Source organism: Morone saxatilis, unplaced genomic scaffold, assembly GCF_004916995.1.
Source record: "Morone saxatilis isolate NCDOM2014 unplaced genomic scaffold, NCSU_SB_2.0 Contig24, whole genome shotgun sequence".
Lineage (NCBI taxonomy): Eukaryota > Metazoa > Chordata > Actinopteri > Moronidae > Morone > Morone saxatilis.
In genome coordinates, this window is record NW_023339807.1 from 6,146,165 (window position 1) to 6,160,016 (window position 13,852).

The window sequence follows — 13,852 nt, forward strand, 5'->3', positions numbered from 1 at the left end:
ACACTGTGTGTGTAGTTTTGATATTTATAAGTGTAAATTATTTTATACCATGGGTCCATATTAAAATATATTGTATTGAATATTGTGCTGTAGCACCAAGGTCATTCTAGATTCTAAGAGGATTTGGATAAAGGTCAGTCATTTTATTACACTAAGTTGAGAAAACCATTTGCTTTAATAACACATTTTTGGGTGGTGGGCTTCTTCATGAACCCCGCTGGTATTATTAAAGTGGTTTCAGAAGTGTGTGTTTTCGTGTGGTCTGTTTACTCTCCAAGTCGAGAACGAGGCCATGTGTATTGCAGATCGGAAACTTTATACTATTTGCACACCACCTATTTTTATGTCTTTTGGTCCCTCCCCCTGTTCTGATTGCAGGCTTGTATAATTGTACAGATGATTGGGCTCCACAGACAGTATGACAGGCTACCACAACACAGCACTCTCAAATGTCTGGTTCCCTGAATTTTACTCAGTTTTTAATTTTATTGTGGATGATTAAGAAGGCCTGCCCAATAATTACTCATGAAAAGCTCACCCAACCATCTGTGTGGACAAACTGAGGTAGTTTTGTGTGCTTTGCAGTTTCACAGTCTAGAAACCTCATGTTTTCCCCACTGAGGCTTGGCTCTTGTTTCCCATCTCTTGACCAGTACTTCCTTTGGCTGAAGTTGGTGACCAATGGCTGGCCTTCAGCTCCACATATGACCTCCCTTACCCCTGCAGTCAGCAGATGTTGGTCCAAAGCCTTGTTTGTGTACTATTGACAGACTGCACTGACTTCAGGGGAAACAATGCTCTGTAACGTAGTATGATACAGGTGCAAACTGGGCAAATACTGCAGTAACGTATCCAAAGACCCTTGATTGTCTATATCGCTACTTGTTCAATAGTTTGACATGATTTTCTTTTCCAGGCGAGCTGTGAAATGGGACCTTGTTACCCTGTCCCTCGTCTGTTCTCCCACAGCCCCCCTTGAACAGAGGAAATTTGAACTCGTACTTGATTTCTTGGCTGCATGCCTCAGTAGCATCTTCAGCAAACCAATGCAGCGACGCTTGTTGCCTCAAAACAAAAAAAAGAGAGAGAGTCCCCTAAGTGGGGTAGGGTGAATACCCCCCAGATTTGGTACAGTGACTCATGCAAGATTGCTTGCTATTGGAGCCCCCCCTGGAGAGTGAGTAGGTGTAAGTTAATCAGCAACACAGCACGGAGCGTTGCGGTCTTCCACGGGAGTCAAGCAACTACAAAGGGAGAGAGGGAGAGAGAGCTCTCCTAAAACCAGACTGACGATGCCTTTGCCAAGCAGCCTACTGCTGTTTTTAGACTCAACATCACTACTGCCACAGGTCCCTTGTCCCTTTAATTGTTTCAGCTAATTAAACTGTTGTCGGCACTCTCTCTCTCTGAACACCATGTGCTCCTCAGGCCTTAGCTATAGGAGACCTAAGGGGGCCCACTCCACTTCCTCCTTTTCAAATTTAATTTGGTCAATTGGGGGTTGAGTGGAAGGTGAAGTTCAAAGATAGATATTTAGGAAACCAGTAAGGAATGATGGTGATACAGTCAATGTTGATTGATTGCCATCTTGACAAGGAAAGTGGCGTATGCACTTTTTTTTTTTTTTAAACAGAACACTGTCTCCAGAGTTGGTGTGGGATTAGAATCGGCCTGTAACAGCGTCCTGTCTCTTGTGTTCAGCCCTTAGCCAGTTGACCTGTGGTTGAAACATCAGTCCCTGATGGATTGGGTTTCAGCTACTGGGCAGGTCCCTGCTCACTGATCTATATCTTCTTGCCAGGGTTTCCTTTTCCTCCACCCTCTCATAGGACACTAATGAAAGAGACGGCTTAAAGCTGGGACCCATGTCCAAAAGTGAGGGTCCTGTTATAACATTTGTCTGTTTGAGCCGCAAAGGCCTTTTCTCCCTCCTAAATGCCAGGAGCCTGATAGGCAGCCAAAATGTTATATTATGTGTCCTTGTAAAGATCATGCCTGGTCTGATAAGTGATTACCTTTTTATCCTCCCTCATTCCAGATACCTCAATGCTATCCAGACCATGTGCCCACACATCTTGCGTTACCTAACCACAGCGGTCATTACAAACAAGGATGTCCGCAAGCGTCGCCAGGTTCTGAAGGATTTGGTGAAGGTCATACAGCAGGTACTAGACTTTTTATTTCCCCTCTGATGTTTACAAAAGTGCACACAACTATCAGGTCATTGCTTCTAGACAATACAGGCTTCGAAGGATGAGTAACTGACCATGTAACCTGATAGCATTGCTAACACTTCCTTTAAGCGCAGTGAGTTAAGTGGGTTTGGGTCCAAGCTGGAAAAAGCCTTGAACCCAGTGCTTCTGATGAATGGTAGTGAATTGAGTGACTGTAGTGTACGGATGCCTTCCCACCAATGACAGTAGCTACTTCAGAGATCTAAGTACTATCTTGGTGGTTTGTTGGTAATCACTAAAACGTGTGCTCAGTGCTCTTTGCTGTGTGGCCTCAGGGTCAGGTTGGGACTCTAAGCATGGTGTGGAACTCCCGAGTTCAGAATGTGTTTTCACAGTCCATGTAAATTATCTTTATTTAGCTTTTGTGCCCAGGAGGTGGTGATTTTGATTATGTTGTAACTTAAACCAAACTAAGATTTATGATTTTCCTATTCTCTCAGTGTATGTGTGCTGTTATTGGTGACTAATGTTCGACAGAGTAAAAATCATACATTTTATGATAGAAATGTCCAAGTATATGTCTGAGTTCCTCTTAATATGGCTAAACATTGACATCTGAGCTATAACTGCTTTGATACATAATGTATGTTGGCATAACTGCTTTGATACATAATGTATGTTGGCATAACTGATTTTCTTATATTCCCGTTTTTTCTTTTTAGGAGTCTTACACCTACAAAGATCCAATTACAGAGTTTGTGGAGTGCCTGTACGTGAACTTTGACTTTGACAGTGCTCAGAAGAAACTGAGGGAGTGTGAGTCGGTGAGTAAGCACTTCAGTAACATCACCAACATTCATTTCAACTCTCTGTTGATGTATCAGAAGCAGTTGTCTTGGTTTATTGTGCTCCTCCGTGACAATACAGAGGTCTTCGGAGGACCTCTGATTTGCGGGTGAGGTTCCTGAACTTTCACATGGAGTATTGTAGTAAACATCGTTAGTAATGATGTGATCTCCGTCTGACCTTCTGCCTGTTCACACAGCGTTTCTGCGTGGGTCCACTGCAGACAGAACAGTGATAGTCTGTGCCTTGTAACATACTGTCTAAAAGAGAGGTCCTCTTGCTCACTGTATGACTCAGGCTTCTGTCAAATTTTACTATGGCCTGTAATTGACCCGTCAGGGTAGTAGTTAACAGTAAAAGCTTTATAAGCAAAAGTCTCCTCGGAGGCGTGCAGACACTCGTTTTAAGGGGGAGATCTGTCATAATAGTGCCGCCATTTAGAGCATTTATTTCAATTTTGGTTTGTAATGTTTTAATGTAGCTGTAGTCCGTGATGTGAGAATAGAATGAGTAGTATACTATAAAAGTTATCTTTGTATGTTGACTACAAAGCTACACACACAGTGAAGTCAAACTGACCTCAAATGAGATGATATTTGTACATTAATAAAAGAAACACATTGCAAATTATATTTGATTATAATGCATGTCTCTATCAAAATTTCTGTGATCTTGTCAGCCACCCCTGTGTCCACTGTCCAATCTGATGCGGTGTCGGTCGGAGAGCAACCACTTGCTGCTTCGTACCAATTTTCTGAAGAAACAAACTGTAATATAATCTATACCATACTGACAAGAACTCTATCGCGGTTATACTGGATATCTGTTCAACTTTCATAGTGAAGCTGTGTATTTTCTCCACCCAATTGATACAATTGATTTCTCAGTATAATGCTATACAATTCAACAGCACCACAATCTACAGCCTTAACAATAACCATAAATTTGAATCGGACACCTCTTTAAAACAGTCGAAGCTGAAACTGAACATTGTAACCTTTATAAGGTGGGATTTATTACAGGCCTGTTGTACTAGACTGCATTAGTTCTAGCAAGGTGTACTTAAACTGGTGTGCACTATATGGAGGAGCAAACGTATCTTAGAGTAAAATGCAGTTCAGTCCACCACAATTTGCAACCTCGAGCAATTGAATTAATATCTCTCTGATACGATATTGAAACAAACAACAAGTATTTTAAGTTTTCAATCAAAAAAAAGTAGTCTGAAAACAACAATTTGAAGATACATTGCTGTGTGGTGTTTGGAGAGACTGCAATGCGTGTGTCGCCTTTTCATTTAGATACAGTGGGTGGTAGACACAATAACAGGAATGGCTGTACAACATAATGATAAATGATGTATTGCATTGATGACATGAGCCCAACCAAACCTATTATGAGGGGCTGGTGAGATTCCGGGCACACATTGAGTACACAGTAATCAGATTTAGAGAACGAGCAGGTGTCCTAACTGGTGTTGTGTTATATGTATATTTTGTGTAACTTGATCTCTTAGCTCATTTTTTACGTACACACTGTAATTTGGTTTTCCCCGATGACTTGATAATTTGGACCTGCAGAGGAATAAAAGGCAAAACTTGGGGTTATTTGGCCCCTTTTTCATCTTTCTCCTTTCGACGATAAACCTTGTAAATGAAAAACATCTGGCCTGATCAAATGGCTTTTTCCCAGGAGTAAATGTTTATAAATCATGTCAGCGGTTTACTGATGGTTCTGTTTCATTTTAACTTATTTTTAAGCTAATACAAGGAGTCTTCAGCTTCCTAAATCGCTATTTATATGTTATAACCAAATTTGCTTAGGCAGACTTGTTTTTACTTTAATTAAAAAAAAAAATCTGTGCATGGCCATAAACAATCCAAAGCATGTTCTAGGAGAAAATGAGATTTTTCCTGTCCAAGGCCTCCAGGGGCCATCTCCAAATGATGACATGTACTATCAACAATATTAGAGCTGTATCCGATTTCTGCTAAGACATGACACACGCCCTCAATCACCGACCTTGTTAAACACTTGCACGCACTTCTTCGCCTCATGGGGTTCTGTTTACAGAGACTCTACTGTGGTTGAAACAGATGCTCAGTCCCAACTACCTCTCAGGTCAGAGCCCAAGTTCTTCCAGGTGCTTTTAACACTGGCCTACCTGTCAGTCTTATCGATGCATGTCCAGTAGGCACAAAAGCCCTCTATTGACCTTGTTCACTTCACAAGCAGGTCTAGCGAGGTGGGTGGTTCCAAAAATGTTTAACGGCACCTTTTATGCATTACCTGTGATGGTCTGCAAACATTTTCCCAAAATGGTTTTGTTTGAAGTCTGTAATGCATTTCTTTTCCCTGCAGAAATTCACACGCAAGCCTTTTAAAAAGCACATTATTTCAGAGGTAAAGGGATGTTTCACAGACCGTGGAGTGATTGAGGTAAACGGATACCCCATTGGGATGGGCTCTTGTCTTGATGAGCATTTGTAATGCATCAATTTTAAGCCATTGAGAAGAGTGGCATCCATCTATTTACTGATTGCTGTAATAGCAAGATATGAGTATTGTTTTCAGTTCTCCTGTCTTCAGTTCACTGTACCCTGTATAATAGTTTGAGCCAAGTTTTTTTCAAATGGGGGGTTTAGCTTGGTTTAAATTGTCCTGTTCAGCCTATACAGGGTTTTTTTTTTTTTTTGTTGCTTTCCCACTCCGCCCAAATCTGGAATCACTGTCAGATGTTAGATGCTTGCATGTCAAAGAATGAAAAGTATAGGCCTACCTATAGTCAGGCCCTCAGACTGTGCATAAAAGGGCTCTTGAAGCCCCTTTCAGAATTTGTTTAAGCTTTGTGGTCTGAATCCCAGATGACAGTAATTAGGGCACTTAACTGTTCAAAGTTTATCAGCCTTAGATAAGCGTTGTCATAGTTGAAATGTGCATTGCCTGATAGCGCCATGTAGTTGGGATGTATTCAAGCAGAACTCTGAGCAGATAGCGGCTTTCTTAGTTTAAGCAAACAAAGAGTTGGTAATTCTTAGAGAACTTTTGAAGATGGAGGTTTGTGATGTGAAATAGCGTTCAGTGGAGAGTTGGAATGCAGCAAGCACTGAGAAATGGGAGCATTTCACACAGTGGTACCTCTGGGTCATGAACATTTACAGTAGATGAATTGGCCATATGCAGCAGTGTCAAAGAGTCCAAGCAAAGCTGTATTTCTTACTGTAACAAGACACAGGTGATGCTGTATATGGACAGCTGAAAAGACTTGCTCTCAGCTGTGAGTTTATTTAGACTGGCGATGCTACAGTTGTTGGGTGACTTTAGCCGTGAAAGTTGGCGTTGAGTTGACACTGAACCACCAGACCAGATGACTGGTGATAAGTCACAGACAATGTGGTCATCTCTGCGGTTGGCTCTGTTCTCACTGTACTGTCTCATGTGGTGTCTGTACAATTTGAACATTTTGTGGTTGATTTGAAGCACCTTGCAGGGCATGGGATTACTTGTACCTATTTATACAGGCAACTTTCACCTTTGAACTTTTTGCCAAAACAAACGTTTTGGTAAAGTGAATGTAGCCAGTATGGACCTTCGTTCCCTGTTTCAGTGAATGCATTTTTTTTTCTTAATTGAATAAAACATGAATTCCTAGAAGCAGACAGATTGAAAGCTCTGTAATGCTACACTCATGACTCTCCATTGCTGTTTAATCTGAAGGTCCAACCTTGATTGCCCTAATGAGTCTTCCTAACTGTTGTAAGAGAAACTTTGAGGTAGACCCATAAATTGAGAGAAATAACTCTTTGTGTAATATTGACCTTGCTCTTATGTAACATGCTTCTGTCTCTTAGGTTCTTGTGAATGACTTCTTCCTGGTTGCTTGCCTGGAGGACTTCATTGAGAATGCCCGCCTCTTCATCTTTGAGACCTTCTGCAGAATTCACCAGTGCATCAGCATCAGGTTAGTCACTCAATACTGTCCAAACTAAGTGAAACTAACATTTTCAAGTTGGACTTCTCCTCGGTGTAGCTGTGTTGGGACACTACAGTTACCTTTAAATCCTTAACAGGTTGCACATCAGAGTTCAGACAGACATTTCTTAACAGGAAGTCCCATTGCTGTCTCTACTCAGTAAACAGGAAGTAAGAACATGGGCTTAATGATTAGTGGAATTTTCCTCACAGATAAGTGTTTATTGCCCCTTCCACACACAGCCATGCTGACCCCACACATCTAGAGGATTAAGCATTGTGAGGTTTAACTGCTTCCAGGTCTCCACAGGTTGCTCTACTCACTAAACTTTTAAGACCACCTGTCCAAGGCCAATTCATGGACAGTTTTCCCTCAGGAAGAGGTCAGGGTTTAGTGGGCTTCAGACGTTCCCAGCTGCTGTAATAGCCAGGAACCTTTCAGCTCCTTTTCTTTGGGTGAATGAAGGTCAGAGGGTTTTGTAGGTCTCTATTGACTCCTAGTTCAAAATTCAGTTTAGTTGCATTAAAATAAAATTGACCTTGGATGCCTCCCCAAAACCAAGAAATTTAGTCAGCGCTAATTATAGTGAGCCTTCGCGGAGAGAAAATAAAAGATTATAGTAATTGTCTGCAATTAAGAGAGATTATAGGATTTGGCTGCCTCTTTACATCAATTTTAGAGTGACAAAGATAAAGATGGAACATTCACCCTATTAATTGGTGTGTGTTGCTGTATCTAATCTCTGATGTGAGGTAATACATACGCTATTCTTTTGTTCATCCTGTTCCTCCAGTAATTTACAGTACAAATTTCCCACTGCTTACAGAAAGCTGTATTCTTAATATGCTGCCCCTCAGGCATATTGTGAATGCTGAAGGTTTGAAGGAAGGTCTGTATTTCAAATATTGTCCACAAACACATGATGGTCAGTGGAAAGGGAATGAATTACTTCTGTTGACACGAAAATGATTGCATTGACTGTTATATAGAGCCGTGGAGGTCTATAGTCAAGGTTGAACCGTGGAACATGATCAGGCCCTGTCGAAATCTCCAGTTGCAGATTGTCTGGAATTGATTAGGAGTCCTGGTTCTTTTTGGCAGACTTACTGCAATTGGATCCATTTACTTGTTAAAGACCACAAAGGTTAGTGGTAACACTGAAAGAGGAAGTCGAACGGTGATTTTTCTACTTTTCACCTTTTTTCTGTGTCTTGGGCTTTGTTTGTGGAGGTTTCTAAAGCAGGAACACATATCAGAGGCAGTTTGAGGGATTTCCGTGTTTATTTTTGGTGGTGTTGTGACGATGGACAGAACATGTCTATTTTTGAAATACACCCAAATTCCAAGTCATTAGTCCTCTACCCAGAAGCCCTCTGCACCCAAGCGTGGACTCAAATGAATTTGATGGCTGTTTTTAATGAGGACATTTTTACAGCTGTTGGCTATGATGGTTTCACAGATATTTAGCTCGCCTTTTGCCCACAGCTAGGGACACAAAAGTAGACCAGAAGTTGGCGTAATTGAGTTATTTTATGCAATAAAGGCTTATGTAAAACGTACTGTAGGCAGTGAAAATGTGATTCAGCCTGCACTCGTAATTGCATACACACACATCCTTTTGTCTAGACTTTTCAGTGTCCCCAGTGTGTTTCCAATTTAGCTTTGTTTTCCTTGTTTGATTTACAGGGTTTATTTCCTTAGTCCTTCCATGACTGTTTCAGTGGCGAGACCCTGCTTTGACCTCAAATGCGCACTTGTCCTTTGACATTTTGAGTAAATGCTGTAGACACATGATCATTTGGGCAGTTCTTTTCCCCTCATCATGCGAATGTATTTGTACACAACAGCTCAGTACTCGTTGGAAGGAGTGTCTTGTGTATTTGGATGTAACACTGAAGATCTTTCCACCTCACAATTGAGTCATTAAAAAGACCACACGATCATTTCGGTTTCCCCGAAAAATCAATTTTACCCCAAGCCGAAAGCCAAGTTGAGCCAAATGGCTTGGAGTCTCCCAAACACTATCATATGTTAGTGTTTAGCAATGCATTCATTTTAGACCAGCCATGTTAAGAAGGGGGTTACTTTTGAGAAGCCCCCCCACCCTCCTTTTTAACACAGTTAGACCCCTCTATTCAAGTGTGAGGTTGGTATTGAGACCCAAAGGAGTCCCCTAGCCTGAAGTCGAAAACTCAGGAGCCGGAGTGAGTAAGGGGTCGAAATGAAAGTGATCCCCTCTCCCCCAAGGAACAGGATCACGGTTTTGTAAAATAAAACCAGTCATGGAGGCTGTCTGCTTGGCTTTAGGGCCAAAGGATGTCAATAGTGTAGGTTGTATGTCTGACCCATTCTCTGCTCCCTCTCAAATCTCCCTCCTTTTCTCAGATTTTTCTCCCCCCTTTTTTCTGATTTTCACTCTGAGCTTTAGTAGGGTTAGCTGCTGTACACCTCTGAGAGACAATGAGATAAAGTCACCCTCCTCTGATATACAAATGTCCTTCCTGGGAGGAAAACATTGCCAGACTTTCTTTTATAAATTAGATTAGAGGACTTTGGCTGGTGCAGGCCGCGGCCCTGGGCCTTTTGGGGCGCTCTGTGTTCCTGTGTTATGCTGCACAGAGTCACGTTTAGAGGGGTTAGGGGTTAGCTTAACTCCCCGGTGAGGAAACCAGATCATGTTTGTTTTGATCATCATATCTGACCTGGACTTGACTGACATGTGCCCCCACTTTACTGAATTGCCAAACAAAATACCCGCCACCCCTGCACAGCAATCACTTAATCACACGGGTAAAATCGGAACCAATAACAAATTTCATTCAAATTTGCCTCGGATTATTTGATTGTAGGGTTAATATGTGATGGGTGTTTCTACATGTCAGTGAGGTGATGGGGGGGTGCTATTAACAGGTTTTGAGTATTGTTTTTAGGGTTACGCTGTTGTAGAGCAAGATACAAGGGTGGACATAATAACACAAACGTATACTATTAGAATTTGTTGACTGTGTCAGACAGGCGCTAGTTCAACCTAACAGTAATTTTGAGTAATGTTTAATTGCATTGTAATCCAAAGAAGTCAAATCCAAATCCTGTATTAATTAACCTATTAGTGATCTACAACTATTTTTCAGTGTGCCATTTGCTCTACATTAGCAAAATTTAGGCCTTCATTCTAAAATCCTTGATGTTAATAGTGTCGGCCTGTGATGGCTGACATGTGTTATCCATCACAACTTAAACTTGCGTCATTAGACAGCTGACACTTCTCCAGACTTGTCAGGTTCCCAATAATGATCCATAGGAGCAATTTCATTGTCAAGCATCTCATTTTCTCCAGGTTTTGATGACCTAAAGTGTAATCAGCTGTCGAGCAGCGCTATGTTAGTAGTTTGTTAATGTGAGTGACAGGTTGATCAGCCTCTGTATTTCCTTTCCCCCCCCTCTGGGCTGCTGAGATGCACATGAATCAACTCAGAACTGCTGCTTTTCTATCTCGTTATCCACCTCCTCCATCAAGTGATTTCACTGTGGTGAAAGTGTTGAGAGATATGCACTGTCACTTGGAGACCAAACCCTATTTTGCTCATTATGCTGAGGTAATGCTTTTATTTGTTGTTTATGCTTTTATGCCTCATCCAGACACTGACATCATTCCACTTCCCTTCTTTATGTGGCTTTGCCACCATTTGACCAACATTCATGGGTTAGAAAGTGGTAGTCTTTTTCTTTTTCTTTTTGAACCTTGAGGTAAGACAGACATTATCACAAATCCCAAATAAGATTACTTTATACCAAAAGAATGTCTTAAATAAGTCAGACTCTAAGAGCGACAGTTGAAATCAGCAATAGTAGTAGTGGGATCTGTGTTTGCAGAGCCATGGCGTGAGAAGCGGTGTGGTCTGGGCAGATTCTAGCTTACTCAGTGAAGGAGTCTTGCAAAATGTGATTAATGGGCCAGGAAGTGAAAATTTGTAAAGTAAATTGTTTTTATGTAGGCCTTATAACCCCTACTATTTTGAACAAACAGACAATGACAAATTTGTAGCATTTCATTAAGTATGTATGTGAGTAAGGTCTTTTTGGGGTGGGAGGGGGCAGTGTCTTGCTTTGGAGATGAGAGTTAGGGTTGCTGTAGTAATTGTGGGCAGTGCACAGAGGGGTTGAGGATATTTATTGGGGCCCTTATATGAAATGTGGTAGGCGTGGAGGGTGGTGGGGGTCAGACAGAAGGAACTGGGCAGGAAATGTGGGGGGGAGGGGGTTTAGATGGGGTATCAAGGGGGGTCTAGTTATTTTGAAAGCCACAAGGGAAGCCAGCTGCACTGGGGAAGGCTTTGGATCAAAGAATGCCAGCCACCCTCATACCTCCCCTCCCTCTACTGTGACACATTCACGTCTAGCTGTATCAAAGAGCAGGTCGGTCTCCAACCTGGCTTTCATTTTGAGGGACAGTCACTGTTCAGAGTCGGACCAGTGTGTCATGACAAGCCGTTAGCAGCCAGGTGGGGAGAGAATCTGTCCTGGACAGAGGTATGAAGAAAATAAGGGGATAAGTAACCACAGAGGCTCACAACATGGGGTAGTCCCAGCACTTCTAATTGAGTTGTTCGTACAAGTCTGTAAATCAAGTTCCTGTTAGTGGAAAGCCATTAGAAGTGTTTTTGGGGTATGTTTCTTGTTCTGCACCTTTTAGCCTGGACACAATATGTTGGCCATTATTGACACTGTTTAAGGAAAATAGTGATCTGGCACCTGATGTGCAACATCCATCATACAGTGGTGTAGTGTTAACTCCGTTATAAGTATACATCAGCACGTTCAGACAGCAGCCTACTTTAATTGAAATCGGTGTTTGCAGAGTACTAATCTTACCTAGGAACCAACCAACCAAAGGCAGAGATTGTCTTAAAAGAGCCCTGTGCAGATTAGCCACATATTTCTGTTAAGACGGTGGTACTCCAGTAATACTGTCAATAGTAACTTCAGGTTTAGTTTGTTTATATTATAAAGCTGTGGTTATTTTTTGTGTCCAATCTTTGTCCTTAACAAGACTTTCAGCATGCTTACAATATCAATGCTAGCCGTATAATATTTACCATGTCCGTCACCATCTTAATTTAGCATGTTAGCGTGCTAACATTCCACGAATGACCACTAAAAGCAAGTGCCGCTGAGGCTGATGAATTACGCAGGTGTTTGATCATGAACCAAACTGAGACTGATTTGAAATTTCGAATTTGATCATGGCCTTTTTCAGGACGATCTTATCAGCACTGAGATAGACGTTCCCACCCTTTCTGTTGTACCCAGATTAGAGCTCCATGTCTTTCTGTTTCCTCAACAGCATGCTGGCAGACAAACTGAACATGTCGCCTGAGGAAGCCGAGAGATGGATCGTCAACCTTATCCGCAACGCTAGGCTGGATGCAAAGATAGACTCCAAACTGGTGAGTCCCTCTGTCTTCTTCCTCAATCAGTTGGCTCACTACTTAACTAAATAATCAAAGCTTTTTAAACAGCCCTTTGTAAATTGGGTGGTAGAGACAGTCATATAGCCATTTTAAATGCTCCTGCTGTGTGTCTTCAGAGGGATGAAGAGGATTTGTAATTGGAGGGGACATTGTAAGGACATTGTAACCATAATATCTCACCCTTGTCCGGTCCCCTTCGTGAGGCTCTGAACCTGCATGTTTTGGCATACACATCACAACAGTTCTCTGTAATCAGTAAATCACAACCCAGTCCTCCAGAATGACATAGAATTATCTAGATGTGCCTACAGTCAATGTGAATGGGACCAAAGCAGCCACTGGTTGGTCTTTGTTGGATGGTGTGTCTGCAAGACCGTATGTGATTGGCTTATTTGTCAGTATTGAGAATCTGTTTCATTTTTGTATGTTTCATTTTCTGTATTTCTAGGGCCATGTGGTCATGGGGAACAACGCCATATCACCTTACCAGCAGGTGATTGAGAAGACCAAGAGCCTCTCGTTCCGCAGCCAAATGTTGGCCATGAACATTGAGAAAAAGCAGGCCCAGAGCACCAAGAACGAGGTGAGTAACGCACATACTGTACATACAAAATGCACTCCAACCACCACTCCCAGCTCGTCGCTGAAGGCAACCATTCCTTTACCGATCACATTGCTACAAGGTCAACATGAGCTCAGGGCAGTTCAAAGCCTCTCAAATGATCAGCTCAGAACAACAAGGCTAAAGAATGTTGATGAACAACCATCAACAAAAAGCTCTCTTTACACGAAATAAGCCAGTAAGAGCAAGTTTAACAGAGCTAACGCTTTCATCCCTCCATTGCTCTTCAAAGGCCTAATGACAAGGTAGATTCCAAACAACCATAAAACGATGCCTGAGCGCGGTGACTCAGCTCAGCAACGTAAATAAGGTGGACCCTCACACTGGCTTTTGGTGAACATTACTCAAAGCCTGGAGTTCCCTGCACTTAGGACCTGCTGCAGATGTCTGACTCAGGGTCCAGTCAGCCCATTTAAGTGTGTTTTTGATGTTGACCTTGTGCATTTTAGTGGTATGTAGACCGTTCAAGTACTACAACTGCACTAAATGTCAGAATCACGCACATACTCTGAACTGGAGCTGCGAGTGGTTGCTTCACACTCCCCACTCCTTGAAGACAGGCACGTGTGTCAAAGCAGATTGATGGGTTTGGTTCCATCGCCTGACACCTGACAGCACAGGCCACACAGTTGCAACAGACATGTTAAATGTTCACATTTTAACTGTGCAGCTCTTGAGTGGCTATCTTTTGATGTGCTCAATTACCCTCTTCCCTATTGTTTTAAATATCTGCAGCAGGAGTGCAGCCATAACCCTGTCTTGTAAA

At 42.1% G+C, this 13,852-nt stretch overlaps 1 protein-coding gene across 1 annotated transcript in view; it reads left to right on the top strand.

The window, feature by feature from the left end:
* eif3ea (eukaryotic translation initiation factor 3, subunit E, a) overlaps nt 1–13,047 on the top strand; it is a gene marked incomplete at its 3' end in the record, with an annotated part of 24,243 nt that extends 11,196 nt beyond the window's left edge. The window contains 5 exon segments of the mRNA XM_035672974.1: nt 2,039–2,165; nt 2,897–2,998; nt 6,872–6,981; nt 12,338–12,440; nt 12,913–13,047. Coding sequence (XP_035528867.1) covers nt 2,039–2,165; nt 2,897–2,998; nt 6,872–6,981; nt 12,338–12,440; nt 12,913–13,047 — 577 coding nt within the window.
* Between the last annotated feature and the right edge of the window lie 805 nt (nt 13,048–13,852).